Source organism: Pithys albifrons, chromosome 9 (assembly GCF_047495875.1).
Source record: "Pithys albifrons albifrons isolate INPA30051 chromosome 9, PitAlb_v1, whole genome shotgun sequence".
In the NCBI taxonomy this organism is placed as follows: domain Eukaryota; kingdom Metazoa; phylum Chordata; class Aves; order Passeriformes; family Thamnophilidae; genus Pithys; species Pithys albifrons.
The window spans coordinates 24727347-24755332 of record NC_092466.1 but is presented as its reverse complement, the minus strand read 5'-3'; the positions used below and the strand labels follow the sequence as shown (position 1 = coordinate 24755332).

At 37.4% G+C, this 27986-nt stretch overlaps 1 protein-coding gene across 5 annotated transcripts in view; it reads left to right on the top strand.

The window, feature by feature from the left end:
• Positions 1-27986, top strand: part of DLG5 (discs large MAGUK scaffold protein 5) — a 97439-nt gene that overhangs the window by 30305 nt on the left and 39148 nt on the right. For 4 of the 5 annotated variants that reach the window (XM_071563445.1, XM_071563441.1, XM_071563440.1 and 1 more), the window contains exons 2-6: positions 4955-5023; positions 15143-15308; positions 19436-19579; positions 21141-21324; positions 24763-25022. In XM_071563445.1, the coding sequence (XP_071419546.1) occupies positions 4955-5023; positions 15143-15308; positions 19436-19579; positions 21141-21324; positions 24763-25022 (823 nt within the window). The remainder of the gene's footprint in view (positions 1-4954; positions 5024-15142; positions 15309-19435; positions 19580-21140; positions 21325-24762; positions 25023-27986) is intronic. The other variant, XM_071563443.1, reaches the window with a different exon arrangement.

Genomic DNA, 27986 nt, shown 5'->3' with positions numbered 1-27986 from the left:
GAAGATTTATAGTCTTTTGAATGCCAGTGCCTGCAGTTCTGAATACCTGTAGTTTCTTTTTCCTTTGTTCTTCCATTTAGTATTTTTTTAATGTCACGGCCTATTTACAATCATGATTAGGTGGGTTACTTTGATTTATTTACAAAATTTAAAGTAAAGTTTAAATATAGCACTTAGTTGTACAGTTAATAATACTACAGGAATTTTTTAGCTGCTTGGTTATTTAAAAAGCCATTTAGTGTTCATTTAGTTTTCATGGCATCCTAAAAATAGGTGTACAGAATAAGTAATAAAGCCATGTTTAAAACAAGATGAGGAAGAGTCACTGCTAAGTTTGTACCTTTGTTCTTGGAGTTACTCATATCCTTAAAGGGAAATGACTGTGAAACATCTCAAATAATTTTGACATGGATGGAAGCAAATAACCAGTTGAAATCTTTGTATGAGGTCAGAATTTAGCATCTGAATGTCGCACAACATGCAAAAAACAACCATGTCTTGTGGTTTCTGACAAACCTGGCTGCATGGGCTGCCAAGAAAAGAACAGCATCACAGACAGAGCATGGGAGATCCATGTGGGTCTTAAGCTCCTTGGGCAGTTTTGCTTGAAAAGGCAATGGGAATATTGCAATCTGGGTCATTTCCAGTTTTAATCAAACTTTCTTGCTCCCCCCCCAGCAGGTAGGAGTCCTGCCAAAGTCAGTTTGGTTTGGTGCATGGAGATATGGATAAAACAGTATTTGTCATGCTGCCCTCTCATCCTGTGCATTGGATTTCCATCAGAAAAATGATTTGCTGGCAAGAAGTTGAGTCAGCTGGCAGTCATTGCACTGGAAAGGGAGGTAGGAAGAAGAACAGAGTTTAATTAACAATGGAAATTTGCTGCTGGGGAGAATGGAGGGTTATTTAAATCACCACTAAACACAGACGTGTAGTAAAAGATTTGTTCAGGCCAAGTGCTCCTTCCAGGCTGAGTCCTACAGTGAGCTAAGTGTTTCTAGTTAGAAAACATTGTTAATGTAGGAGTCTGCCATACTGCAGATCTAAATGCAGTCCTCAAAGATGGATCCTCAAAGAGCTGTGTGTATCAGGTCAGAGTGCTCCCCATCCTGTGGGATGAAACAACTAATGCTCCTTGAATAAACCCCTGGTTCTTCATGCACTGAAGCAGGTTCTGTATACTCATCTCTTTTGGCTGTGGGGGAGGTGTGTATCTGAGGGAATTCTTATTTCTACACATTTAGTTAATATAGTGAAGTTTAGAAAATAAAATAGCCTTCTTTGAATTATAGATAAGGGGGGGAAGAATTGGTGGACTGAAAGAAAGCATATGTGTAATAAATTTTATATATCTTAATTTGCTACTACAGTCTGCTTGGATAGACTGTGCTTTAGAGCCATGAGCAGAGCCTGTGTATGTACATGTATTTGTATGGAGGAGGATGAGAGGTTGGCAATTGTGACTGTCAGCCTATATCCTTGTAATGAAATTTGAACACAGTGTGTTTGTTCTCAGAAGTTGTTCAATAATGTCCTAGAATGTGTCATACTTTAGCCTTTATACTGCTTTCTTACAACAGGTATCAAGTGCAAGCTTGTTTTGGAGTCTTTACTTTGAGATTATCTGACTTGGATTTTTTTAGCCCCTCCTTGAAGTACTGGTGATGGGCAGTGTTATGTGGTGTTTCACAATTCAGAAATTAGAAAAATAGAAGAGAGAAATGTTCTATTTTAATTTTGTGTGAATAATTTATTTCCATCAATCTAGATTTGGCATTGCTGATGAGGATATTGCTGATTTAGATAGTCGGTATCTTCTTAGGACATGTAACTCTTCTGTCTTACATTCCTTTCTTTTTTCCCCCATCTGCCATCATGTATCTCTTAACAAGGAAAATACTTGTCACTGTTTCTGTGTGGCTGTTGAGTATAAGATGAAGGCAAACTGGCACACAGTTCTCTGTTGTCCCTGGAGGTGGCTTCCACAGTTAAGTAACTAATTCCTTTCCTGAATTTGTGAGGTTTAAGTAGTCTTCCTGTTATCTGATTAATAAAGGCAGTAAAAACTTAAAGAAATTTGGCTTGCTCTGATTGTTGAAAATAGAAGGAAATTAGATTCTTGAGGTTCTCAAGTATATACTGTAGCAGTTTCTAAATCCCTGTGCTCTGCTAAAGCTGTTTAATACAGCCAGGAACTGATCCAAAGCTTATGTCTGGATGAGTGAAAAAGAAAGCAAGCCTGCCACGCAAAGACAGGATGCTTGTGGTATTTTCCCTCTCTGTATGAATATGTATCTCTAAAAGACAGGTTTGTTTTTTTGTTTATTTGGTTGTTGTTGGTTTGGTTTTTGGCCTTGTTTTTAATTTTAAGTAAGAGTAGGTTCTGCTGTGTTTCTTAGAATCCTGTAATTTCAGGTTGTAATTTTGAACTTCAGGAACATGTCAGCAGTTGTTATAAATCAATGAATTGAGATCAAATGTAACAAGTTTTAATACTGTGGGACTTCAGTATGCAAGATGAATGCTAGTAGAAAAATATTAAAGTCAAATATTTGGAGAAGTATGGTGAAAGCCTTGTGCAGTCCTAGGTGTGAAGCACTTCCAACATTTACCCAAGAAAGTATTAATGGTTTCTTGTTAGGTTTACTGTTCTGAGCTTATTTTTTGTGCCATGTGACAAGATGGACAGTCAGAAAGTGTTAAGAATATGAAATAAAGTGGCATATTGTTGAGGGGGTGGTGGTTTTGCAAGAAATTTCTAAAAATACCATGGTTGTGTAGCTCATGAATAAACAGGGTGTTCTGGTGCCTTTTGTTGTGAAAACTATCTTGTGCCTTTTTATCTCTGAATTGCTGCTGAGATGCTTTTGAGTGTTTTCATTTCTGTGAGGAGGCATCCCATAGATGGGGGAGTGCTGTCTTGGCATGATGTGTTGTTGGTTTGATCAAGCAGAATGTGCCAAGTGCAATGCCAGTTGAGCTTGGATTGAATTGATGGACGTGTTTCAGTACCGTACTTACAAATGAATTTTAATGTTGTGAAAGCCGTGTAGGGTCCTCTGGTTATTGCTTCTAATGCAACTGCTTCTGATGGCAATGGTGGCACATGCTACAGATAATGAACTCATATCGTGTGTAGTTTAAAAACAAAGCAAAACCAGACAAATGCTACTAGATTTTTTTGGTTGTTGTTGTTGGAAATGAGGAATTATGAATGAGTAGGATGATTCCTCCCCTCTTCACAATTGTAGGTTTTCTTGATAACATGCCATGTATACCAGATCTTTCATTTACAAATCTGATCTAACGTTCTAAGAACATCACTATGGAGAGTCAGATTTCTCCACTGACGAATTCAGCTTCACAAAAACCTTTCTCTCTATTCCAGGGGTGCAGATTTTAACTTGTTTTAAGTCCTCGCTCTGGCGTGTAATGCAGGAAAAGAAGGCAGAGAGGATCAGTGCATTTTGAAGATAAATAAAAGTGACATCAGCTAAGATGATGAGATTTTGAGTCTTCTTTCTTCACTCTTAAAAGTGAAAACCACTAACAATCAGTACAATTTTATTTACTTCTATGTAATCTTTTACAGGAACTGGGCAATTTTGTCTTAAATTGCTGAGCTTAATCAAGTGTCACTTCTTGGCACAAGATCTTGTTGTGCTTGATCTCACGCAGTTTCTCTACAATCTCAGTACATGTTGTCTGTCATAATGATGTCCTACTTTGCTTAATATATTGATCTGTTTTTTTCAGCTTTCCTAATCTAAGTCCAGACTGCAAGAAATACTGAAAATCATGCAAGTTTAGAACATACAAAGAGGTTGAATAAAATTAATGCAGAAATTATTTTGCCTTTAAAAAGCTTTAATGAAATAGGGTTTCATTAAACAGCCACTATGTCAGTGGCATGTTTGTCATATGTGTTATTAGTAGAATTATTTTATCACATCTTGCCTTTCCTTCATCTAACACCGTGATAGTTACAGATGTCATGTCTTTCTCTAGGATTTCTGTCTTATTTTCTAGCCTGTCTTTCCTTCAGTCTATTTCAAAGGTAAATCCATACAGATAATCTCAATTTTTATTTCAAAGAAGCTGAAGAAAGGAACAATGAAATACTGGGTTATAATAAGGAGAGGCTGTAGGAAAGCCAGCTTCTAGAAGTATTGAAACTGTCTGAGCTTGGCTCTTGTGAGGACAGGTCTCACATCCTGGCTAGTGCTGAAAATGGACCATATTTCAAATGGCTTTTGCACATAATCATTCCCTGTCTTTATTGTCGTGTATTTATCCAGTCTATGAGGGAAGGGGGAGCTGTTTAGTTAATATTTTGAAGTAGGACCTGTTTTTCTAGTTCTTCTGGTAAGTACAATTTAGCATACTCCTGAAATAGCTAAATTGAAAGGCTTCTCTGTCTGTTAATCTATTAATACATGAAAAAACCTGCTGCTTTGTGGGTTCTTGCTTTTAAGATTAGATACTGAAAGCTGCAAAGAGATGTAAGCAAATTTTTGTTTACATATGAAATGAAATTTCTAAGTCTGAATGAGGTTTGAGGATAATACAAATCAGTTACACAATAAGTTATGAGTTGGTGAATGTAAAACCATAAGAAATCAAAATAAATTATGGCTGTTGTCACAGAGATCATGCATAGTCTTCCTATTACAGACATGAAACTCTTATTTTCAGTGTATTTGAAATAACTAATGTATTAATTCAGTGTTTTGCTGAACTAATTTTTGCTGTTTCATAGAAAATGATTTTCTACTCTGTGCACAGTGCAATGTTCATTTACAAATTATACTTTGCCTGTTAGATTTTTATGTTTCAGTGATGTGTGTTCTCTCTAATTTGGCATCTACAGTATCAAGGAAATGGATCATTAGCTTGGTTTAGGGAGAGGAAAAGGGGGAAAAAAGTAATACTATATTTATTTTCCTGATTTTAGGGTCTACTTACAGTGTACTGTCCATAATGCCTTCTGACTCTGAAAGCAGCAGTTCTCTGAGCAGCATTGGTGAGTAAAGTATTAATATAACAACTTGCAGAGTGTGTCTTGGGAGCTGGGAGAACAAGTTTTTAAGGTTTCCTCTGGGAACGGTAGAGGGATTCTGGTCATAAAATCAATGAAATTGAACTATAAGATGTAACCATCCATCTTCATGAGGAAAAAGTCTACTTGCTTTGTGCGGTGCAAGCTAAGCCTCTTCATGAGGGACTGCAGTTGTTGCCAGTAGTATCTATTACATTTGGATACATTAAATGATGTAACTATGCTTTGAGGTACTTAGTAAAATGATGTAAAAATGGAAATGTTTGGTTCATGCAAGTCTGTGCATATAAAAATATATGTAGATGTGTTTATATGTATGTATTTCTGTCTTTAAAATCATTGGGAAAGACAAAATATTCAGGAAAAAATAGAGGTAAAAGAAACATTATTAGAGGTGTTCTGTGCACAAGATGATCTTGGAATGGCTCCATTAGGTGTCAGTTTTCCTCATCTTTACTTATACAAATATCTCGTATCATGAAATCCCTGTAAAAGTCCTTTGCCATGGATGGGGAATGTGTCAGGCATTTTTGGACTTCCTTGTCAGCACTGGCAAGTCAGTTGACTTACAGGATGTAAGTAGACGTCTATTGCAATCATGGAGTTAAACTTTTAACTCCAGCATGCAGGAACAAGATCTTAGTGTTGACTGAACTATTTGCTGAAACAGGAGAAGCTGTGACATGTTACTTTGATTTTAATCAAGATCACACTTGTATGCTGTTACCTGAAGGAAGGATAGATGTAATTTGCTATGAAAAAATAGGGGCTGGAAATAGGAAAAAAGGAGCTCAGAAATTTTGAGGGCAACCAAACTCAAAAGGGAACCTCCCAAAGAAGGAAGTTCTTCTGAGGTGAAATTCAGTAAGTTTGTGGGATAATGGGATGAAGTGATGGCTAAGATAGGAGAAAATGCAAGTGATCCTTTCTAGTTCCGTGTCTCTGATTCTAAAATGTAACAGTACACTTAAATGTTTTTTTTAGGTGTGTGTGTATGTTCCTTCCCAAAACCTATTTTGTTCGTATTTTAAGATATTGAAGGTTGTACCTAATTTGGATTTGTGCATTTGACATAAGGAGCTCTCCTCAGAACTCATACATGACTTTGGAGTGTGCAGTGATCAAAATTATTTATAATCTGAAAATTAAGTGCCCTACTATTAAACAAAACTTGTGATCTACTATCCTCCAGAATTTTGTTTTATTCAAATGATTTGTATGAGTTAGGAATTTAATATTTAATAAATTAACAGCCAGGGGAATTCTTTGTTTGAAGCTGGCATGTTTATTTTATGATGTGGTTACAGACTTATTATTAATGAGTATGATTTTTTCCCCTTTTTCTCACTCTCACATCTTGTTGTGCAACAGACAATATTTTTTAGGTGATGTAGTATCAGCAGAAAAATTGCTTAATGACTAACATATCCTAATAGACGTGTTTGCAAGTCACTTCAAAGCTGCAGTCAGATTATTTTAACACTGACTAATTTATTGAATGACAAACCATCATAACTACAACCACTTGCATGCCAGGGCGCCTAAGGCTTCATATGACCTCTTTGAATGGAATCCCAACAAATACTGAGGTGCTGCAGGATTTGAGGAATTTCATATGCATTTTCCCCCCACTTTGTCCCCATCTCTTTGAAATAATTTTCACAAGGGTAATTCTATGCGGTGGAAGTGGTAAGTTCAGCCTGTGAAATGAATGCATCAGTGAAAGAAAGTAAATAGCTCATGGTTTGGAGACAGTGTAAGCTTTAGAATATGTTCAGTTTGATATTTATAGTTATATGTACGCATGAATATAAATGGATATTTTTAGTTCCCCATTCACATAGAGCTTCCTCTTAGGACAGATAAGGATCTATTTTATTATACCTGAGTTTAAAATACTGCTTTCAGTGAATACCTTGCTTCTGTTTGTCAAGAAGCTCAGAAACAGATTGGCATATTTGACTTTTCAGAAGAAACAAGAAAAGTATTGGTGCCACTTATTACGCCCAGATAAATCATCAGGGAGTTAATCGCAGCATCAGCTTATTCGAAGAGGTAATACAATCTTTCATTTGTAGTCTTTGGACTCCATAGTTTGTAAATGTAACTAGGGAGAAGGGTATGTCCCTGTGCTTTATTTTCTCTTCCCAGCCTTACCATCATTGCTGCTGGGGATGGTTTCTGCTGCCAGCATTCTTAATTAAATGTTTTTTTCTGAAATACCTCCAAGTAAGCCAGGAAGTTGTGAAATGGAGATGATGCTGTATGTTTTACAGTTATCCTGGGTTTCTGAGTTAATTTATGAAGCTGATGTATATTAACATTGGCCTTATTTTTCAGAAGACGACCCTAATCTAAGAACTAATCTTAAATAGTACTAAGATAGTTGTTCTTAAAAGATACTTCTAAGAGAACATGGGTTCAGTCCCAGTCAAATAAATGAAGCATGGTGTTAGGATTTGAAAAGGAAAGTGAAAGATGAAATGATATCATTTTATTACTTTCTAAACCCCTGGTCTGCCAAAGTCTTGGGTGTATTTGTAGTTCTGATTCTCTCATTGAAAGCGAAGAGTGCAACAAGCGTGGAGAGCAGCAGCAGAGATGAACTTTGTCAGCAGCTTCTGCATGGGGAACAAATGGGTGTGCTGGGGTTCTCTCAGTCAGCAGCAGCCTCATAGTCAGTACAAGAGGAGCGCAGGGAGTGATGTCATTTGCATAGTATAACTCAGAGATGAGCAAGTCTATGCCAAGTACTGGATGGTTGTCTAAGGTTTTTTTTTTCTCTTTTCCTGCTTATATGGGCTTGCAGGGCATGAGAAGTGCAAGAAGAATGAACTTCCATCCTCAGGTACATGTGGTAGCTTAAGCAGTTAAGTGGAAGCCAGTTTTCCCACTTATGTAACAACAGGTTAGCAGCCTTGGAGAACAAACTCCTTTGTAGTTGTATCTGCCTTTTTCATTTGTATCTGTATGTAAATAAAAATGCTAAGTGATGGCATGTTTTTCTTGCATATTTTCCTCACTATTCAAAATTCATTTAGATGGCAATATTTTAGTTTTTCTCTTTTGCTTACTTCTTTTTCTTTCCCATGTATTAATAAAGTTCATGCTATACATGTAAAATAGATAGTTTTGATGGTATAGAGAGTAAATATTTGCAGTTTATTTCCAAAAGAGGTCCAATATAAACTGCTGTAATAGTAATACCATTGATGTTCTTCAGCCCCACCTTCATCCCGTCAAAGGAGCAAATCCCCATTACATTGTCAGGGTCTCTCTCTGTATTTCCTTTAGCTTTGCCCTTGGCTAATGACAAAGGTCTTTGTGTGTAAATAGAAGCATCCTTCTTCTGCCTCCTCCCCATGCCCAGCAAACTCTTTGAATGGAGCTACAATCCTGTGTTTCTGACATCAGAATAATTATGTATGAAGATTCAGTGCCTGTTATGCCAAGCACAGAATAACAGTGTCACTTAGGAATGGGATCAAAACCAGTAACAGATCTATATGTGACAGTAGCTGGCTAGTCTCTCACTTGACCGGTCATGATAATGGTGAGGAATAGAACCCAGAATCAAGACCCTCTTTCTGAAAAATAAAAAAGAAATTGCCAATTTGTATAGTGCACTTAATCATTTGACATTTGATGCTACAACACGTGTATGGTTTCTAGAATCGATCCATTTTTTACCTCTCCTAGTAACATAATGAAGCTTTAAAGTTTTCCTTTAGTGCTTTAAAAGGTGAGTTTTTTCTCCCCTTCTCAATGCACAGGTGTTTGGATTTTGTTTTGGTTTATTTGTTTTTAAGAAATGTTGTTTAATGAAACCCAGCGGTTTGTATGCAGGAGACAGGCTATGGCTCTGTGAAGATCCTCTGGAATTGTTTTTATTGTGACATTTTCACAGAAAGGCATTGTGTCCTCTTCCATTCTTTGAAAGTATACTGAGTTCCTAATTAGAAGATTTTTGGACTGCAGAAAACCTTTCATCTTTTCACACGTATAAATTTCTTCTTTCCACAGCCAGATTTCAGCATTGTTTTGATTACAGCTGTCCATCTTGTATCCCCTTCATTCCGCATTGCATATTATCACCTTTTAACTTTTAACACACTATTATCTTTCCAGGTGTTCAGTTCTTTGCAAATGGTACCACTTTTTCATCACATATTTTTTTTCTTGCTCTTCTCTGTTCGCATCACTGTGCTACATTTTCCTGAGGGAACTTGCACAGAGTCATAGAATGGCTTGAGTGGGAAGTGTCATTCAAGATCATCTAGTTTCGCCGCCCCCTGCCATGGACGTAGCAGTCTGTAACAAACACCACTATTAGCTCTACAGTTTTATGCCTTTTTCTTGCAGCCATCAGATGGTCATATATATTTTTTTCTCCAAGCTTGTCCAACTTTGACCAGTTAGTTTTTCACTAATTCAAGTTCAACTTGCTTAATCTGAGAGCCTTAATTCTTACTCCAAAGCAAACTACTCCCCTCCCATCAGTTTCCTTCCCAACAATGTCTAGTCTTTGATTCCCCATTTTTTGTTGGCTGTTCTGACAAATGTCCTTTCATGTTGTTGTGATTTCACGTTATTGCTTCATACTTTCTACAGCTGTATATAACAAAGTAATTGTTTTCACTGTTCACAGAAACTGTTCAGTTGCAGGTGTGGCTTATGATGCTCTGTCAGTCAAAGATAAACACTCTGTCCTTGCCTGAAAGAGTTATTTATTTCCCTCCTGACAGCCCATTGGCATCTCCATTGTATTTCTTGCTGTTTTGTTGTTGTTTGGTTGGGTTTGGTTTGGGTTTGTTTTTTTTTGTTTGTTTTTTTTTTTTTTAACTGACACAAAGTGTATATTTGGTAAAGATGCCTCAACAGTTAACACATACTGACAAAGGAACAAGTGATAATATAACACTTGTTGGAAGGCCATAAATAAATAAGAAAAGGTACTACCAGCACTACTGGTACACCACATCAGTCCTTTTCTCAACTACAGTAATTGGCTTCGACCTTCCACCTCCTCACTAATTAGTCTCTCTGTTCAGAAGTCCTTTTCCTGTAAAATTTGGTCTGAATGATTGAATTAAACCTCGTTGTATCTATTTTTTTCCTATGTAGGAAACTACCCATTTGGTTTACTGGGAACAAGACTCTTAATTTGGGAAATGAACACTCTCTTCCACACACCTAAAGTAACTTGAATTTCTTACTTTACTGTGTTCATGAACCATGTAGCTCTCTCTGGGACTGATCCCTAACCTAACTCATTTTCAGTGTGTGTGTTAGTAACCATCTCCTCTTAAATAATAAGCACTCTGAATAGCTTTACTGTATTATCATTGTCTTCTTTGGTGTCCCATTTTCAGGCAGCTGTGGTTTGACATGAATCATGCACAGGGTTTTTTCAGCTTCTGTCTCTTCGGAGGTACTCAAGATTACTGTGGACGCCCTGCTCTGTTTCAAAAAAAAGAAACAGTAACAATTAGTTGACTTTGCTCAGAGGATGATTTGAGGGACTGAGTGCTGGAGGGGGTCTCACCCCGTTGGTCAGTGTGCAGCAGGTGACCATAGTCACTGTCCCCCTGGGGTTGAGAATGGACACTTTTGTGTAGGTCATGCTTTCAGCACAGAGTTGTAAGCCTGACAAGGGTAGGGTTTGAGCCAGGTGGTGACCATGTATTCAAACCCAGAAGCTTCAGCTGTATTTTACTTGGTCACAGTAACAGATTTTACTCTCAGTTGTATTTTAGCTCAGCAAAGTTCTGCAAGTGCTTTTCATATTGATATATCTGCCCTTCCCCACCCTACCACACTGCTATTTTTGAGTATTAGGTTGTAGATTCTCTTTCACGTTGACCTTTCTAGAACCACTGTTCAATTCTTATAGTCTTAAACCTACTGAAGTTGAAAATGTGTTTTAGATGCTGCTGGCTTTGTTTAGCTTGTTACATTCTGCATTAAAACAATATACTGAAGTGCTACCCATGCTTTTGTCCTTGCATGCTGCATGAACCTCACTGTTTTCATAACCTATTAGTTTTTCTGTCTGTGAGATGAAACTGTTTACACAGGTCATTATTTTACCTTTTAGTTTCCTTTCCTCAGTGTTTTGCTGTTGATTTTTAGTAATGTTTTATTTTACCTGCATGCAGTTCTGTTCTGTGCGCTCTGCTGTTTCAAGGCCACTTGAAAAGATATATCTGAAAAAATTTATCTAAATGAAAATTTCTGATATGTAATCCTGTTCTTGTCCTCATAAATTATTGAAAAACAATAATTCATTTAGAATGCATTTTGCTACAGCAGGCATAAGTCTTTATTGTTCACTGCTTCCCTAGCTTGGGGAGAAATCCTGTTGATTATGCTTTGAAATACATCTTGCCAGTATTTGTTAACATTTTCTGTCATGATTTACAAGGCCATAAAGAAATAATATTCTGAGCATCCCTGCTGATCTTATTTTTTATGAAAGAAAACAATGAAAAAGACTTGACTGTACAATGAGTACTCTCCTGTTCATTTTCAAGCAAGAAGGGGCATAAATTTATGAGTTTAAGAAAAATCATTGTAAAATTCAGGAATTCTGTTAGCTGGTGACAGATTGCCTTTTGAATTAGTTGAATCTGTGATAGGAGTGTATTTCCCCAAGACTAATGGGTTCATTATAACTCCAAATATGTTAGTAGTGTTTCTTAAAATTAGCTCTTAAAATGTTTTGCTATTGTTCAAAAAATATGCTACCCCATCCCCAAATATAAAGCTAACTAAAGTGTGTTTTTTCTGTGTGGACATATTATCTCTTCAGTCATTGTCAGATTAATCATCAAGAATTATATTTGATATGTGCTACAATAGTGGATCTTTGTGGTTTCTGTGAAATCCAGCATTTGAGCTGTAATACAGAGGGTATGATTGCTCCAGCTTCTGCTTTTAGGGTTTTTCTTTCATACAACCTCTGATGGAATTCTTGAAAAATCTCGCTTTTAGATTAAGTCAGTGCATGCTCAGGACTTGGAGTGTATTGCCTTGTGGTCACTGTGCTCTCGGCTGTTTCAGGAGTTGAGGGAGCGCTGCTTACCTGGAGCCTGCCCAGGGAGTGACTCCCAAGCGGTTGAGTTCTCAGAACCCAAGTGCAGCTTTGTCAAAAATGAGTTGTGAGGCTTATCAAAGTAGATGAATGAGTTGCACTTGGCAGGACATGCAATAAATGCCCTTTCACAAATCCTGCAGATTGTCTGAGAAAGCAGGTGAGTTACTGAAAAGGGGCATGATTTCGATAATGGAGTTTTTACCTTTGGGCTTATACTTTTTAAGACCAGTTTGAGTGGTTAAATGCAGAAAGGAAGTACTTCTATAAAAAATAGGCAGTCAGATGAAAAAAGAATACAAAGCTGCGAGCACAGGTCACTTTCCTTTTGCTGCATCAAGATGTCAGATGCAATAAAAGGATTTTAGCATTCAGCCATAAAAGTTCCTCTAAAGGAAACAAATACTATGCAGTTTTTCTCATGAAAAAGGTGTTTACTGAAGGTGTTTGTTTTATAAGCATTCACAAGTCTGATTGAAGCTTTATAGGACATTTTGTACAACTATTGAAAATGTAAGGCTGTTAGTACATCAAGCAAAGATAAACTTCACCGTCGTCTTTTAAGGATGAGTGGAAAGAAGTGGATTGTATTGATCTGTGTTTTTCCAGCACTTAACAGCAATATGTCTTGTGGCTGATACTATGTGTCAACAATGTCATTGCAGAGATGAAAGTATCTGTTGATGTACTTGTAAAAATTGTCAAGTTAATGAAATATAACCCTTTGTGGTACCAAGATGAATGCTTCACATTAGTGAAGAAAGCTTGTTTTCTAGGGCTAATTAGCCTGTCTATTCATAGCAGACTTTTCTTGTTTGGCATGGTTTTAGGACTGTGTGCACAAATGCTCTCCTTTCTTGAAGAAGTTTGTCCCTTGGATCCGGTCAAAGCTGTTGGGGGAGGAAAGAGGTGGAGGAGCAGACAGTATAACTCTGGCCTGCTGTTACTGTGTTTCAAGATTCCCAGGGCAGCTGTTGCGTGCGGGTGTAGGTTTGCCAAGTGGACGTTGTCCATGGGGCTGCTGCTGCTGCTGGAGGTAATGCTGATACTGTGATGGATGACTTAATCCAATGCTCTTTTCTCCAGATAAAGCACACCAGCTTTCCTGATTCATCCCTTCCTTCCTCATGACCTCTTGCATCCTATTCATCTCTTCTGCTTGCAAACAGCCCCAGGATGACATAAGCTTTTGAACTTCTCTGTAAAGAGGAGAAGGTGATTTTTTCTATAACACATACTCTGATGTGTCAGCTCAAGTGAGATCATGTGCAGGTTGCCATTGACTTTACTGAAGATCATGCAGCCTGCCAGTACCAGAATTTGGTTTGTCTGCCTTTACCTTTCAGCTTGTTTAAGAAATTCCTTGCTCATTGATGTGTCCAAACTATTCCAAGTGAATGCATATTCTGACTTTTTTAATCTGTCTGTTTGTTTCTTTCCTTATTCCCTTTATCGTGAGCCTGGGATAGTGAATTTGCATTATTACTGGTTTCTGTAAAACCTTACATTAAAACTATGTAGAATGTTTCTCATTTAAAAGAAAGGAATGGGCTCCATCTGGATATAGGAATGAAACAAAGTAACAGAAAAAGCCCAAATACAGCTTCTATTGAGAATTTTTCAGAGTGATGTGAGTTTGTGTCTTTCCAAAGGGTGCAGGTCCTTCCTTCAGTTTTTATTTCTACAGTTTACTATTAGAGTATTTGCATACATTATTATGCAATAGTTGGATTAAAAGAACAGTCTGCACTCATAAAGTCTCATTACATAATTACAGTAAATGAATGAAGTTTAGAGATAAAAAGGCAATCCTTGCAAGTCATTAGAATTTGATTCAGTGAAAAAATTATTTGAAATTCTTTTTTAATTCAGTGATCAGAGAGCATTATTTTACTCTTCTATCTTTTGTTTCTTCATTATTTAAAATAAGGCATAATAACCTAACAAGATCATACATACATCAGCAACTTGTTTCAGTTGTGTAATTATGTACATGGTTTTTAGAATTTTTTTGTCTGACTTGTATCTTTGAGTCTGCTCTCATATGTTTGAGAGATACATGAGCAAAACTACATTTGCAACTTATTTTAAATGAGCAGAACTAAAATTACAGTTGAGTTAGTTGTCAGCATGTTATGAAGCAATATACAAGACTCTCATCTCTTGGGTGGAAGATGACATATTTTTGATGATATTCTCTGAGAAGACAGTGAGCATCATCTTCTCCTCTGGTATTGGGAAAGCTGAGAATCAAAAAGCTTCACAAAATGCTTCAAATATATGACTGCCCCTTAGAGGAACTTTAATGTGTAGTCCAGTTGCAGTGATTGCAATGTGCCTATTTTCGCTAATGTTGTTAAAAGTGAAGCCCATTTTTCATGATTTGTTGGTAAATCAAATCTTCAGTTTCATGTACTGGTCTGGAAGATTGTGACGTGTAAAAGCACAGAATTGCATTAAAAATAAATTTTTGCTGTAGCACATAGCAGAATAGGATGTCTGTGCTGCTGGATAAAGGAGGAGAAAAAGACCCCCTATGCAGTAGCAGTTTGCCATTGCTGGAGAAGAGTTGATATGGGTGGATTTTATTCCTTTTTTTTTTCTTTTGTTTTCTTTTAAGCACGAACATGTTTCTTTTATTGGAAGTAACTTTTTGTCTGTGACTTCTGGCACTGTGGTAGTTTCTGAGGTCTTTGCAATTGTTACTGCAAACTTCCTTTCCTTTTAGGCAACTTTTAACTTCATGAGTGAATAAGGAACCTACTCATGCAAACTGAACTTGCGCACAGGGCCTTTCTGCTAGCATGAGATCTGACTGGAGTTACTCTTCTCTAAACTCACTAATGAAATCTTCCACGACTTATTTCATTTGTGAACAGGATTCTGCAACCAAAACTACAGGATTTTTTAAATCAGTGGTATTTCTTCAGTGAAGTTGTATTGTTCTTTTGAGGAGTTCACTCACTGCCATTTATTTATCTCCTTGACAGGTACGACTGGTAAAGCATCATCTCCACCCCCTGTAATAGACACGAGACAGATGAACGAGAAGCTGGAGACTGTATTGTATCAGCTCCGTCAGGTAACGCGAGAGAGGGATGAGCTGCGCAAGCAACTTGCACTTTCGTCTCCTGGGTCAACCTTCGATGACTGCAGGTAAACATAAAGGAAATGTAACATTTTAATTTAGTTCTCAGTAGTGTTTTCTAGTGTCTTGACTCGTACTTGCCTGTGAAGCATTAAGGAGCTTGCAGTGTATATGTGTTGCTGTAACCTATTTGCATCCTGGTGATGGTTGTGTAGGTGGGTGACCACATCCAGGTTTCACAGCTGCCTGTTGAATGCCTATTCTCACATTGTCCAGCAATTTTTCTGTAGGAGTGAGGGAAGTAGGTTTCATCATGTTGGAAGAAGAAAACAAACAAGTTGTTTAGGCTTCCTGGGTTTTGTTGTGGGAAAAGAAAGAAGGCAATTGAATTGAAACATTCGATGTTTTGAAAGCTTGAGAGAAGAAAGGGAAATAGCTCTGAATACTTGGCTGGATAACAAAAATGCGGAGAGGAAGAAATTCTTAGCTATTCCTATGCTTCTGCAAGGAGAGAGAGGTTTGGATTTCTGTTGAGTGGACTAAGTGTTATTTAAAAGATAAGCTTTCTGGTATACATGTATTAGGGAACTGTGTAACAGAAATATATTGAGAGTAAGGAGCTCTTCTTTACTGAGAAGTTATGGGTGCTGCCAAATTAAAATAACATGTCTTCATAGTCAGTTAATGGCTGGTAGCCTTATGCAGCTCATTCTAATTTGAGAGCTGACATGTGAGGAAGATAGTACTCAGAGTGTGAGGTAATTGTAAATAAGTGTTTTACTGAGTAGGAAGTAGAACTGGTTTATTTTAGAGGGTTAAAGATCTGCAAATGTTTATTTGTGACTGGGTACACTGAGCAGGTACTTTGTGCCTGCAGTATAAATATATTTAAACCTTGGAAAAAAGTTGCAACTGAATGTGAAATAAGAGTGAAGAACAGATTTTCTGGGAGGTGGTGTCATTATGCGTAGCTTCTCTGAACTTGCATGTTTTGTTGTTGTTTGTAGCTTAGTCAACTCTATCATCTGTGTGTGGTCAGGTAGTTAATTAAACTTTTTGTCCTTATGAGATAAGGTCAATATTTAAACCAATCAACTGGAACTGAGAGAATCTGGACATTTTATTAACTCCATAGCTACTCATCTCAATACCCCCTTCCTCCCACTGTGAGTTCTGAGGGCTACTTTAAGAGCATCTGCTGTCTAATGGTCTCAAAGTATTGTGGTGATGGGAGAGGAAAAGATTGTCAAATGTCAACATTTTTTGAATAGCTTCCAGTTGCTTACTTATATAGAGGGATTTCTTTTTTGAAGTTACTAGAGCTTAGGCACTGAGGATTTATAGATCACAATAATCTACATAATCCATGATGCTATTAATAAAGTTCTGATGAGCTGTCCTCTAGACTGCCCTAGTTTTCTCTTTGTTAAATCAATCCTTTGCTTCCAGTGTAGAATTTGTATGTTGTAGAAAACATAAATGTTTGCAGATTCGAGAAAAACTCATCAAAATGAACACTGTATTTGTAGTCCTTGGAGAGTGGGAAATGAATGAAGATTATTAGTTGACATTTTCTTCCTTTAGTGTAAAAGCAACTTCTCCCATCCCCATACACATCTCTGGTTTTTTAAATCTTGCTGGTATTTGTTTTACTTTGTTCTGCATTCTTTCCTCATATAAAACTAATCTTCAGCTTTCCAGGAGTCAAAAACCAGACATGGCAAACTGTTAAGGCTGAAGTGTGAAAGCTGAGAGATCATTATGTCGATGGTGACTTTTACTATCCAGGCTTTGTTTTCCTGGCTGTGTATGCAGCTTTAACTGTGGCTGTACCAAACACAGGTGGTGCAGAGGCAAATCTTGACACGTCATGTTGACGTGCTTCAAAACAGTTGCAGCTCCCGACACATTCGTAGCCTGGGCTGTGCTGGGTGTGACAGTTGGCATTGAAAACTGAGAGCTGTTTTCCAAAGCACATGTTCACTGAGTCTAGAGCAGTGGAAGAGGCGCCACAGCAGTAGATTGAGATGCACTGAATCAGATCAACATATGCCATCCTGCTGGACAGGAGCAAGAATTGCTCATGCTGTGCTTGTGGATTGACAGGGATTGTGTATGTGCATGTGTGGTGGTGATTAAGCAGAGACCTGACCAAATAATTTAGTATGCTCAAGTTGCACTTCAGAGGCTTAAACTCGCCATTATAACTTATGTAGTAGTAAAAGAGAACTACAACACAAATAAAACCCCTGGAAATTGCCCTTGAGAAGAGACTGTTTCATATGTAATCTGTAATTGTTGTTGGATTTGCAAGTTAGGTAGGCATTGCTCACAAACTTGGACCTGTGGTTGGCATTAGTTTTTATGTCAGCATCAGGTACGTGTAAATGTCAGTTTCTCTGTGGCCTTGATTTATGGTCAGGGTAGTTCCACTGTAGCACAGAGAAGGTCTTGCATGAATATCAGAAAAACAATGGGACCTTTGACACTAGCATTTTAAATTTTGTTAATATCTGACTGTTTCCAAAAAAGTAACTGACACCTCTTCTATACTGAAATCATAATTTTCTGTATTTTTATGGAGCATTTTAGCATAAAACTGTGGTGATGTTCCTTAAACAAGAGTGAACCAATGCAAACACTTGAATGGACTGTTTGATGCAACAGTTTTGATTTTTGACTTCTGGCCAGTATTGCTCATTTTCACATTCCTGTTTTTCTTGCTTAGACGTAAAGCCTTGAAATTGTACTGTAGAGCATACGGCCTTGGATTTCGATGTGGTTTTTATTTCATGTAGAGGAGATAGAGTGCAGGATATTATTGGTGGCATTGTTGGTCCTTCCTTATTGTGCAGTTTGGCCAAGTTGTGTTGTTACCATGGTCTCCATATGTTTATTGGTCGTTTTTTTGTTTTTTAATCTGGTTGGTTGTTTTTGTTTCAGATTCAGGTTTGGTCTAGGTTTTTTTGTTTTATTGTGGGAGTTTTTTAAATAGTAATATTGATATTACTTCAGCAATTACTTCAGTTGTTTTTTCTTTGCTTGTGGTGTTATAAGAGACCCAGGAGATGACACAGGGACAGCTGGCAGAAGCTCCATTTTGAAACTAGAAAGTTCAATGGTGCAAAAATTCTGTAATTGTATAGAGGAGGAACCGTTCAATTTAGAGTCTCTTCTAGAAACTTAGTGCTGCAATTTCTGGCATGATATAGAAATCTAATTAATCTACAAATAAAGGTATCATGTACAAATACCGTATGTTCTAGACATAATCTATGTTGGTCAATTGCTTGACAAGGTAGATTATTTCAGAAAATTTCTCCTGTCCTTTATTATATCATCCTGATATAATAAAAGAAATTTGAGTCAAAATTTTTCTTTGACTGACTTTGATTCTATTCAGTTTGCTGAAAACTCCTTGTTGGAGATTATGTTGTGCTGGAGATTCCTAATAATTATTTAAACAAAATTTGGGTTATCTTATGGAAATGTGAGGCAGATTCTGACATGTTTTCTCAATCCTTTATAGTAGCTTAGAAGAACATGGTAACACACAATCAGGTATGTAATTCAGCAGATTGGCTTGGTAATATTATTTTAATTCAAGCTTAATTAGTCAAACAAGTTAATTTCTGCTGGCACAGACATATGTTTGGGGTCCCACTGGAAGTCTCTCTCTCAACCCTAACTGATTTTCCTAGGGAGCTATAGACAAGCTGCTGCCTGTGTGAGGTTTTTCTAGCCCTGGTGGCCACACACCCGCAGTTGACTTTGGCAGCCTCTTTTCAGCCCCACTCTCACTGCAGCTTTGTGCTTTGTCACTGAGAGTTTGACACGGTGGCACAGGAAAGCTGAGTGTGCTGTGATGGACTTGTTCTTGCATCGAGTGACTGTTCTGTTGTGTGGTAATCCTGCTGCTCAGAGGAGGGGTACATGCACACTCTATCCTGGTTTTGGCTAGTTCGACAAAATGATCCCATTATTAGATATTACATCTCAGCATAAAAGAAATACAGGTTAAAGTCAGTGACTTTTTTTGGTGAGTTGCATCTTAATGTGAACCGTTCAGTATTTAAATTAGAGCATAATATAACCCAAGTATCAACAGTTGTGTGATAGCATTTTTTTATTGGATAGTAATTTTTCACTCTCTTTGGTAGCAGATGTTTGACCTCATATTCTTCTTCCATGCTAGGCCTAGTCCAAAACCAAATCATGATTATGAAAGGCTGAAGATTCAGTGCATGAAGGCCATGTCAGACCTACAGTCTCTGCAGAATCAACACACCAAGACACTGAAAAGGTGTGAAGAAGCAGCAAAAGAGGCAGATTTTTATCAGTAAGTATTATTAAAGCTGTACAAGAGAAGAGTTTACCAGTCTGTGCTAGATCAGAAAGTATTAAAACATGATAGTCAAGTAATTTTTTAATACTTTTTTTCCACTTTAATTGCAATATCAATGCGTGCCTGCGTTAGATAGAACATTTCTGGCCCGCTTGAAATGCTAAAATATGGACTGCTTGTTATACTTTTTTTTGAATTTGAAAAAGACATGGGAATTAAAAATCCCATGTCTTTATGGGATTAAAAAGGAAAGCCTAGCTACTGATTTTAAATTACAGTCTGGTAGTTCTATTATCAGGCTAGAGAGCAGAATATAATCCTTGAGAATGTATCTTTTAACTTTCTTTTAATAGATAGTGAAAGCTCTCATGACAATTTGTATAAGCTTTAACATAATTTAAATTCGAATGTTATTTTCTCCTCTAGTAAATGTTAAAACATTTACTAGAGGAGAAAATGTTTTTTTTTTTTTAAAAAGTTAACATTCCAAGGAATTTCTCAGTTCCAATGAAATATGAATAACAGATAGCAGGTTAATAACCTACATCTAAAGATTATGTGTACTTAGTTGTGTGAATATAATTTGTCAAAAGGCTTTTTTTTAATAGGTTGTTCTGATTTTAAGGAAACTTTTTTTGATGCTTTGCGTCATTCTGTGCAGGAAATGTTGATATTTGACTTCGTAAGAAAGGAATACAAAGTATCTTGGAATGTAAAGTAGTTCTATTCATTGCTGTGTGTTTGGGGATTTTTTAATATATTTAAATCCATACTTCAAACATTTTACTACAAAGTGTGAGAGTTTAGTTAGAATTGTTCTGCTTCAACAATAAAATTACTTATCAGTATCCAAAAGTCACTCTTTTTGATCTGCAGTGATAAAATATATTCAGTTGACGTGTCTGCTCGTTTTCAGCAGTGGTTTGGTCTAATTTTGGACTGCTACGTGGACTTTTAACCTGAATGTGGCTCTCAGTTTAAGTGAGAGAGTATTTCTTTTGGTGATTATGGCTTGCATAATAAAGTTTGGAAGAACTTTCCAAGCTTTTGACCTACTTGAATGTAGTTGAAAATGCATAGTGTGTTTTTTGGTTGTGTCTTTTTTATAGTTTGGGAGGTTTTGTTTATTTTTACAACAGTAGAATCCAGGGAGATTTTTGTGCTTTTTATGTGGGTAGCTGCTGAGGGGCCTGAGAGAAAGTGGAGATGGTGGGATAATTCCTATTATCTTGAAGATCATCTTATATTCATGTTGTGTCATTTCTGTTTGCCTGCCTGCTTTAATGGCTATGAAATGGCATTGATGGGTGGCATAAATCCATCATCTCTTCTGATGCAGTTTAAGAGTACTGTGTGCTTTTGCATATTTTCATACTTTTATTCTAGCTTGTTTCTGATTTTATTTTTTTTTCCTGGTGCTTGACACACACAAATACACAAAACTGAGTTAGTTTGACCTGCTTTCTTGTTAGGAAACTCATGCTTGAAATGAATTAGTCCAGGACTTTGTCATTGCAAGTTGGCCTCTAAGAGCATTTTTTGTGTGCCTTGACAGCACATTGCACAGCCGTTTGCTGAGTGACCAGTCACAGCTGAAGGAGGACATGGACACCTTGAAGAGGAAAAACACGCAGTTGGTGCGAGAACATAATCACCTCCAGCAGTCATGTGAGGAAATGAAGAGACTTCACGACGAGGATCAGAAGGAGATAACGGACCTGCGCAGCCAGCAGCAGCAGGTGAGCCACAGCACAGGGGTTGTGCCACCAGAGGTCGTGGCTGGTTCCTTTGTTGAACAAATCTGAATGTGCAGCGTTGCTACCTTTTATGTCTCACGGATTCTGAAACATCCTCCTTATGTTTTACAGTATTATGGGAGAAAATGACACCTTGGATAGTAACTGATTTTCCGTGTCTAGCTGGAGGGAAGAATGAGTGATGTAGAATATGAGATGGTATTAAGGGATTTGGATACAAAGATGAAAAAGTGTATGTGAGGATTGTATATGCATGATATTTGTTTCAAGTGGGTGGAGAGGCTTCAAAAATCTTAACTTGAAACTGCAAAGTGATTAAAAGGATGCCTATTTTTCTAGGGTATTTTATGGGACAGGGATAGCTTTAAACTTGCATGCTGTTTGTTTTTTGGAAAGAATCACAATAAAAAAAAAGAGTGACAGTCACTTTGAGAACCTTTAGGGGTTTGAATTGTTCGTTTTGATGGGGTGTGTGGTGGGTTAGGTTTTGGGGTTTTTTTCCTCATTCTAGTGACAGTGTAAAGGTTAGTGGAATGACTGAGCTATTCAGTTAAAAAAAGCTACAGGTTGATTAATGTTTTTGAACTTGAAACAAAGAGAGACAAAATTTTCAGGACTGGAGTAGTTGGATATTTCAGGACTATTTATCACAGACTGTCTCCAGGTCAGTGTTATTCATGTATTCTAAAAATAAAAAAGCAAGAGTAATTCTAGGGAGTAATTGGTCACATCAAGTCCACTGTTCACCTGCGGAAGTTTGGTCATTTAGTTAGAATTGTTGCAGTAACATGTGGAATGGTTAAACAGAGTATCTTGGTTCATTGTGTGTAGGCGGATTCACAGGGCAAACTTGCAAGTCAAACATTAGGCTTCAGAAGCAAAATCTGTGCAAACCAAAATAATTATTTGCTAGGGTAGGACGGGCAAAGGTCAAAGCCAGCTGGATGTGCTGAATGACAGTTTAGGAGGTACTTGAGGGCTAGTGTGAAGGGGAGTGAAGATTTTTTCTTCCTTTTTATCCGTTCCTCCAACACTCTTCTGGGAGCTCTGCTGTGAAATGATTAGTGGCTTGGTTCAGAAGAGAGTAGAAATGATTTGCTGTGTAAACCTGGGCCAACAGCTTAGTTGTCCTTTGTCTCAGTTTCCCAGTCTGCAAAGCAGGGATGCAAAACTTCCAAGAGAAAGCTGTTGTATTTTGTGAATCTGTCCTGACATTTGAAATTCTCTGAAATCACTGAAAGAGGCTGAAGTATCATTGTCACTATTGATTTAAAGAAATTCACTGTCATGTCTACATCATGATTAAACCCTTAATGAAAACTATGTGTGCGACTCTCAGTGAGAAAGTTGTGTGACTCCATTTCTCAGCTTGTCTGAGTGAATCATGGTGTCTTGAAAGGGTGCCAGAAGTCTTATCTTGTCCATGCCACTTATATGAATTAGTCTGTGTTGATCCCTCTGACATTATGTTTTGTTGTCAGGCCATAACAAAATACATCTTGGTGGCCTCAGAGAGCAAAAACATTGATCAAATTACTCTTTGTGTAGGATTGTTATGGAGTTGCTGTGTAGCAGCTGACCAGCTTAAGTTTCTGCTGCTCACATATGAAGTTTCATGTTGTCACTGCTGTCTTCCTTGGATCAGCTGGGACTATTTACTTTTTCTCTGACTGGGATTTTGAATGGGGAACCTTCTTTATTGCAATGGTGTTTCTGTCTTCCTCTGTCAAATTTCTGTTTCTGAGTTTATGCTGAATTCCGTCCAGTTTCTTGTATATTAGTCCTTCTTTTTTGTAATGATTTAGTGTCTTTGCAACATAAATATATTCCACATATGCTTTAGGCAGCAAGAAGTAGTTTGTTTCTGTCTGGATTCTCAAACCTATTCTCAAGCTGCTTTGAGGAGGAGTGTTCAGGAAAATGGTTTTCTTGAGTGAGTTTAAGTCAATATGTATTTATACTTTACATATGCCTACATTTTACCATGTGTTTAGTTTATCTGAAATGGTTCACTGAAGCATGCTGGCTAATCGTGGGTTATGCTGCCGAGTCCACTGAGGATTGGGATGTATGTGGAAATAGCCTAATAGTCTTTTTCCAGGGCTGCTTTATGAACAGTAACTCACTACTTTTACATGTTCTGGTTATTTAAAAGAGACCAGTATCAGGCTGAAGAATTTTGTCTCTCCTACCTTGCCTATGTAGTGAAGGAGTTTATTAACAGTACCAGTTGTTATCTGCTACCTATGGACAATGAAGAGTGGGCAGTCCCTTGGCTCTCCTTTTCTTTTAGTCTGCAAGCAATCCAGGCCCTTCCATATTCAGGAACTGGTTCTTACTCTGAATGTAAGACACAAAAGAAGAGGAGGAGCCAATTTGTGCGTATTTGTGCAGGATAGCTGCTCTGTGTTTGGCTTCAGCTCTTTATAGAGCACATGTTTTCTGTCACTTTGTCAATACTTTTCATTTTCAGATAGTTAGGGACATACCTTTGTAGGCTAATGTAGCGTTACATGTTACTGGCAGCTCTCTATATAACGCTTTCCTATGTCTTCCCACCGCTCCATCAAGGCCAGATTTCAATTCAAAAGAAAAAAGCCAGAAAAGAGCATAGAAATAAAAACTAATAATTAGAAAAACAGAATAAAAAAAGGTGAGACTTCATTTCAGGCATTTTTTTTCCCTTTTGAGAATGAACATGGACGAGATTTGCTGAAGCTCATTAGGGCTTTCTTTTGTTGTTGCCTGGTCATTTGTCGTCAGTGTTGCTATTTTCAACAAAATTCTTATGCTGATGGAAATTAATTTGAAACTAAGATTCAGGACAGGCTTTATTCATGTTTAAATGGATTTTTGTCTTCCTGCTCATATTCTATATATAGCTTTTGAAACACAAACCTGTCTGGATAGTTGTCAAATGAAATATTGTATGAATATTAAAATAATATGCCTGCTTATAAAACATATTTTGCATAGATTTGATTATCTTAAAGGTTTTAATTACTTAATTTGTTCATAGAGGATACAGGCAGCCTGTTGTGAATGCCACCTTGTGGGCATTTCCTGAATTACCACTGTCATCTTGGTCAAGTAGTGATAACTTTTTCTTAAAACTGTAAGTACTTAAAAAACAACGTGGGTATAATAGGTGTTCATAGCAATTACCATTAGAGAGAGATTTTCATAAACCTGTATGCTCTTAAGTTGTGATAAAGCAGATTTTTAACCCAATTAACAGATAGCAGTTTAGTAATGTTTTAGAGGAACAATAGCACTTAGAGCAGTTCAATCTTTCCTTAGTCAGAAAGAACTGTTGCTAAAATTGGTTCATATATTTTTGTTTCTTATGTATTTTAAATCATATTTACTGAACTGATTAAAACCAAATGTTACTGATAGGGTTTCTGGCATTTTTTTAAGGTTATGAAGCAAAACGGATCATCAGAGATACTAAATAAACTTTACGATACAGCCATGGACAAGTTGGAGGGTGTGAAGAAGGATTATGATGCCCTAAGGAAACGGTACAATGAGAAGATCGCAAGCCACAATACAGACCTGAGCCGCTTGGAACAGGCTGAGGAGGAGAACAGACGTCTTCAGAAACAGATGGACATGTTAATGAAGCAAAGGGACACAGCCATTCATTTTCAGCAGCAATATTCATCCTCTCTTAGGAGGTATAATCAAGTTTTGATACCTTTGAGGTATTCTGTGATGTCATTAACAATTCTAATGTCACATCTTGTTTTCATTGTGGTGGAATCACAAACACCTTTCTAATTTTTTTCCCAGATTTTTCTCTGGTGTATGTTTCCTTGGTGTGTATATATATAAAGGAAGGTCCAGAAAGGTCCTGGACGGTGTGAAGGTGATGTGTATGTTTATTTGGAGAAATGATGCATCTTCTTGAGAAAAGGATTTCCCAGTTACGGTTTTGGAATTATATGAGGAATTTTAACCATTATTTATCTCATGTGAGAAAGGGATACTTTTTTTCAAGCTATGTTCATTTTTAGTTGTGTAACCAGAGTTTTGTTAAACCTCAGACTTAGTATTCCAAACAAACTCCTTACTGCATCATGAGCATATATCCTTATTTAATACTAAAAGCAAGTCAATAAGAAGGTGTGATTTCTAAAAGGTGTTTGGCAAATGAAGATCTTCTCAAGCGTATCTTAACTTTCCCTGATATTAGAACTGCTGACTGTGTGGGACTGTGAGACAGGGCCTGGGGCTGGTGTAGAGTTCATTGCATGCAGGCATTTGGGAGTTGCTGCACTGAGAAGGTGCTGCTACGAGCAGTGCAAGTACTAAAAAAGAACACAGACATTGTTGTACCATGATTACCCTTTATCTCTGCTCCTTCTTGGTACCAAGCCTGCACAGTTTACCACATGGGGTAGGAAGACCATCAGTAGACACAAAGACTCCAAAGAGCATCCGTGGGTGTGTTAACAATGTTTTCATTGACTGTTAGGGATGATACACAACTCCCACAGACGAAAGCCAAAAAATGATTTGTCTACATTCATAGACATTTAGTATTTCAGAAAGGTGAGATTGAGCATAGATAATAATGTACACATGAAATTATGTAATTGAAACTGCCAGGGATTCCTGAAAGTGATGAAAAGTTTAACATATTATTAGAAGAAACACTGCAAACATGCTGGTACATGCAGAAGCTCAACATAACTCTATTATGGCCTTGTGATTTAGGTCTCCTTCTTGAAAGGAACGTGTTCCTTGATACTGATCAGATGTTGGTTTTAAGAATTCCATAAAAGTTCGGCATATTTCTGGGAACCAGTGATCCAACTAAATTAATATAAGTGAGCTTCAGGAGTTTTTGTGTTTTATTCAATTGACTTTGGGTCTGAACTTCTTTTGTAGTTGTTTGTATTTGTAGAAACCTTTGTTGGTCTTATGTTTATATCATTTCTTCATAACCTAAACCATATTTCTCTGAAAAAAAAAATTAAAATGCGTTTCAAGTGCATATACTTTTCAGAATATAAGAGCTTAACAAGCTTGTAGTTTGAGGATGAATGGGTCATAAATTGTAGCACTAGCTTTTTTAATTAATGCTTGTTGTAAACAATGTCAAAATAGGTTTTAAAGGGACCAAGAACACCTGTGATAGCTGAGGTCACATTTTGAGTTCATCTTTGGTCTTAAAAAAAAATCAAAGAAGTCTTCAGCCTTTTTTCTTTTATCTATTATGTTGTCACAGTAACCCACATCCTATGAATGCTTCCAAGATGATTTAGTTGGTGAACAGTTTGCAGATTACAAATTAGCTGTACCAGGTATCTGGTACAGCTAATTCCTGTGTGCTACATCTTAACCTACACATATGCAGCTGCATTTTGGATGTGGGTACGGCACTCAGACAGATCTGCCTGTAGCTTGCAGTTGCGTTGAAGACAAAGCAGGTAGTCCTGGTTAGGGTTCTTCTCAATATTATTTGCTCCTTATAGACTGGAGCAACTGTGCTGGTTTTGACTGGAGAAGAGTTTTTCCTCACAATGGATAGTATGTTTTGGATTTGTGCTGAACACAGGGTTGATAATACAGAGATGTTGTTATTGCTGAGCAGTGACTACACAGTCTTCTGCTTTTGGAACTGCCGTGCTGGAGAGGAGACTGGGGGTGCATGGGAGGTTGAGAGGAGACACAGTCAGGGCAGGTGACCCCAACTGACCAAAGGGATATTCCACACAGTATGACATCATGCTCAATTTATAAAGTGGAGGGAAGAAGGGGGAGTGTTTGGAGTAATGGTGTTTGTCCTCCCAAGTTAACAGTTATGTATGATGGGGCCCTGCTGTCCTGGGGATGGCTGAACACCTGCCTGCCCTTGGGAACTGGAGAATTAATTTCTTATTTTGCTTTGTTTGCATGTGTGGCTTTTGCTTTTCCTGTTAAACTGTCTTTATATCAACCCATGACTTTTCTGACTCTTACCTTTTCAATTTGCTGTGCAATCCCACTGGTGGGGGAGTGAGTGAGCAGTTCCACAGTGCTTGGATTAAACCACAACAGCCCCGTGGTTACTTGTACTGACTCATCCTATTGCAACCCATTCACTATAGTGAAAGCATCTATGAAAACATGATCTTTATTTCCTCATTAAGAGGCAATGCAAGGTCAGGACCAAGGTGTTCCAGATGGAACTTTACTCTCAGATTTCCTCAACCATCAGTATTTAATGTGAATGTCCTTCTATGGCAGAGATTTTCTTTTCTTTCTCTGATCACTTCCCCTTACTAGTTTGGTTGTTTTGTTGGTTTCTACACAGTGTGTCATTCCCTGCCCCCCTCCACCTTTTAAAATTTTTCTTCTTCCTTACTGGTGATATTTTTTTGCTTGATAAGCATTGCCTTAAATCTGTTCTCCTCCGTGCTCTCTTTTATCTTCCGTTGTTGTCCTTGATTTGACCTCCAAATCGTTTGTAACAGTATTGTGGATTCTTACATGGCAATGAGATGGTTTGTCATAGTCTCTCAGATACATTCTTGTTCTTCTCTCCTAGTGTATTATTCTTACCTTCATCCTTACAGTTCTGAAAAGAAAAACTAAATCCAGATTGTAAAACATTAGGTCTTCTGTACTGCCACTCTGATGATCTCTTAAACTCA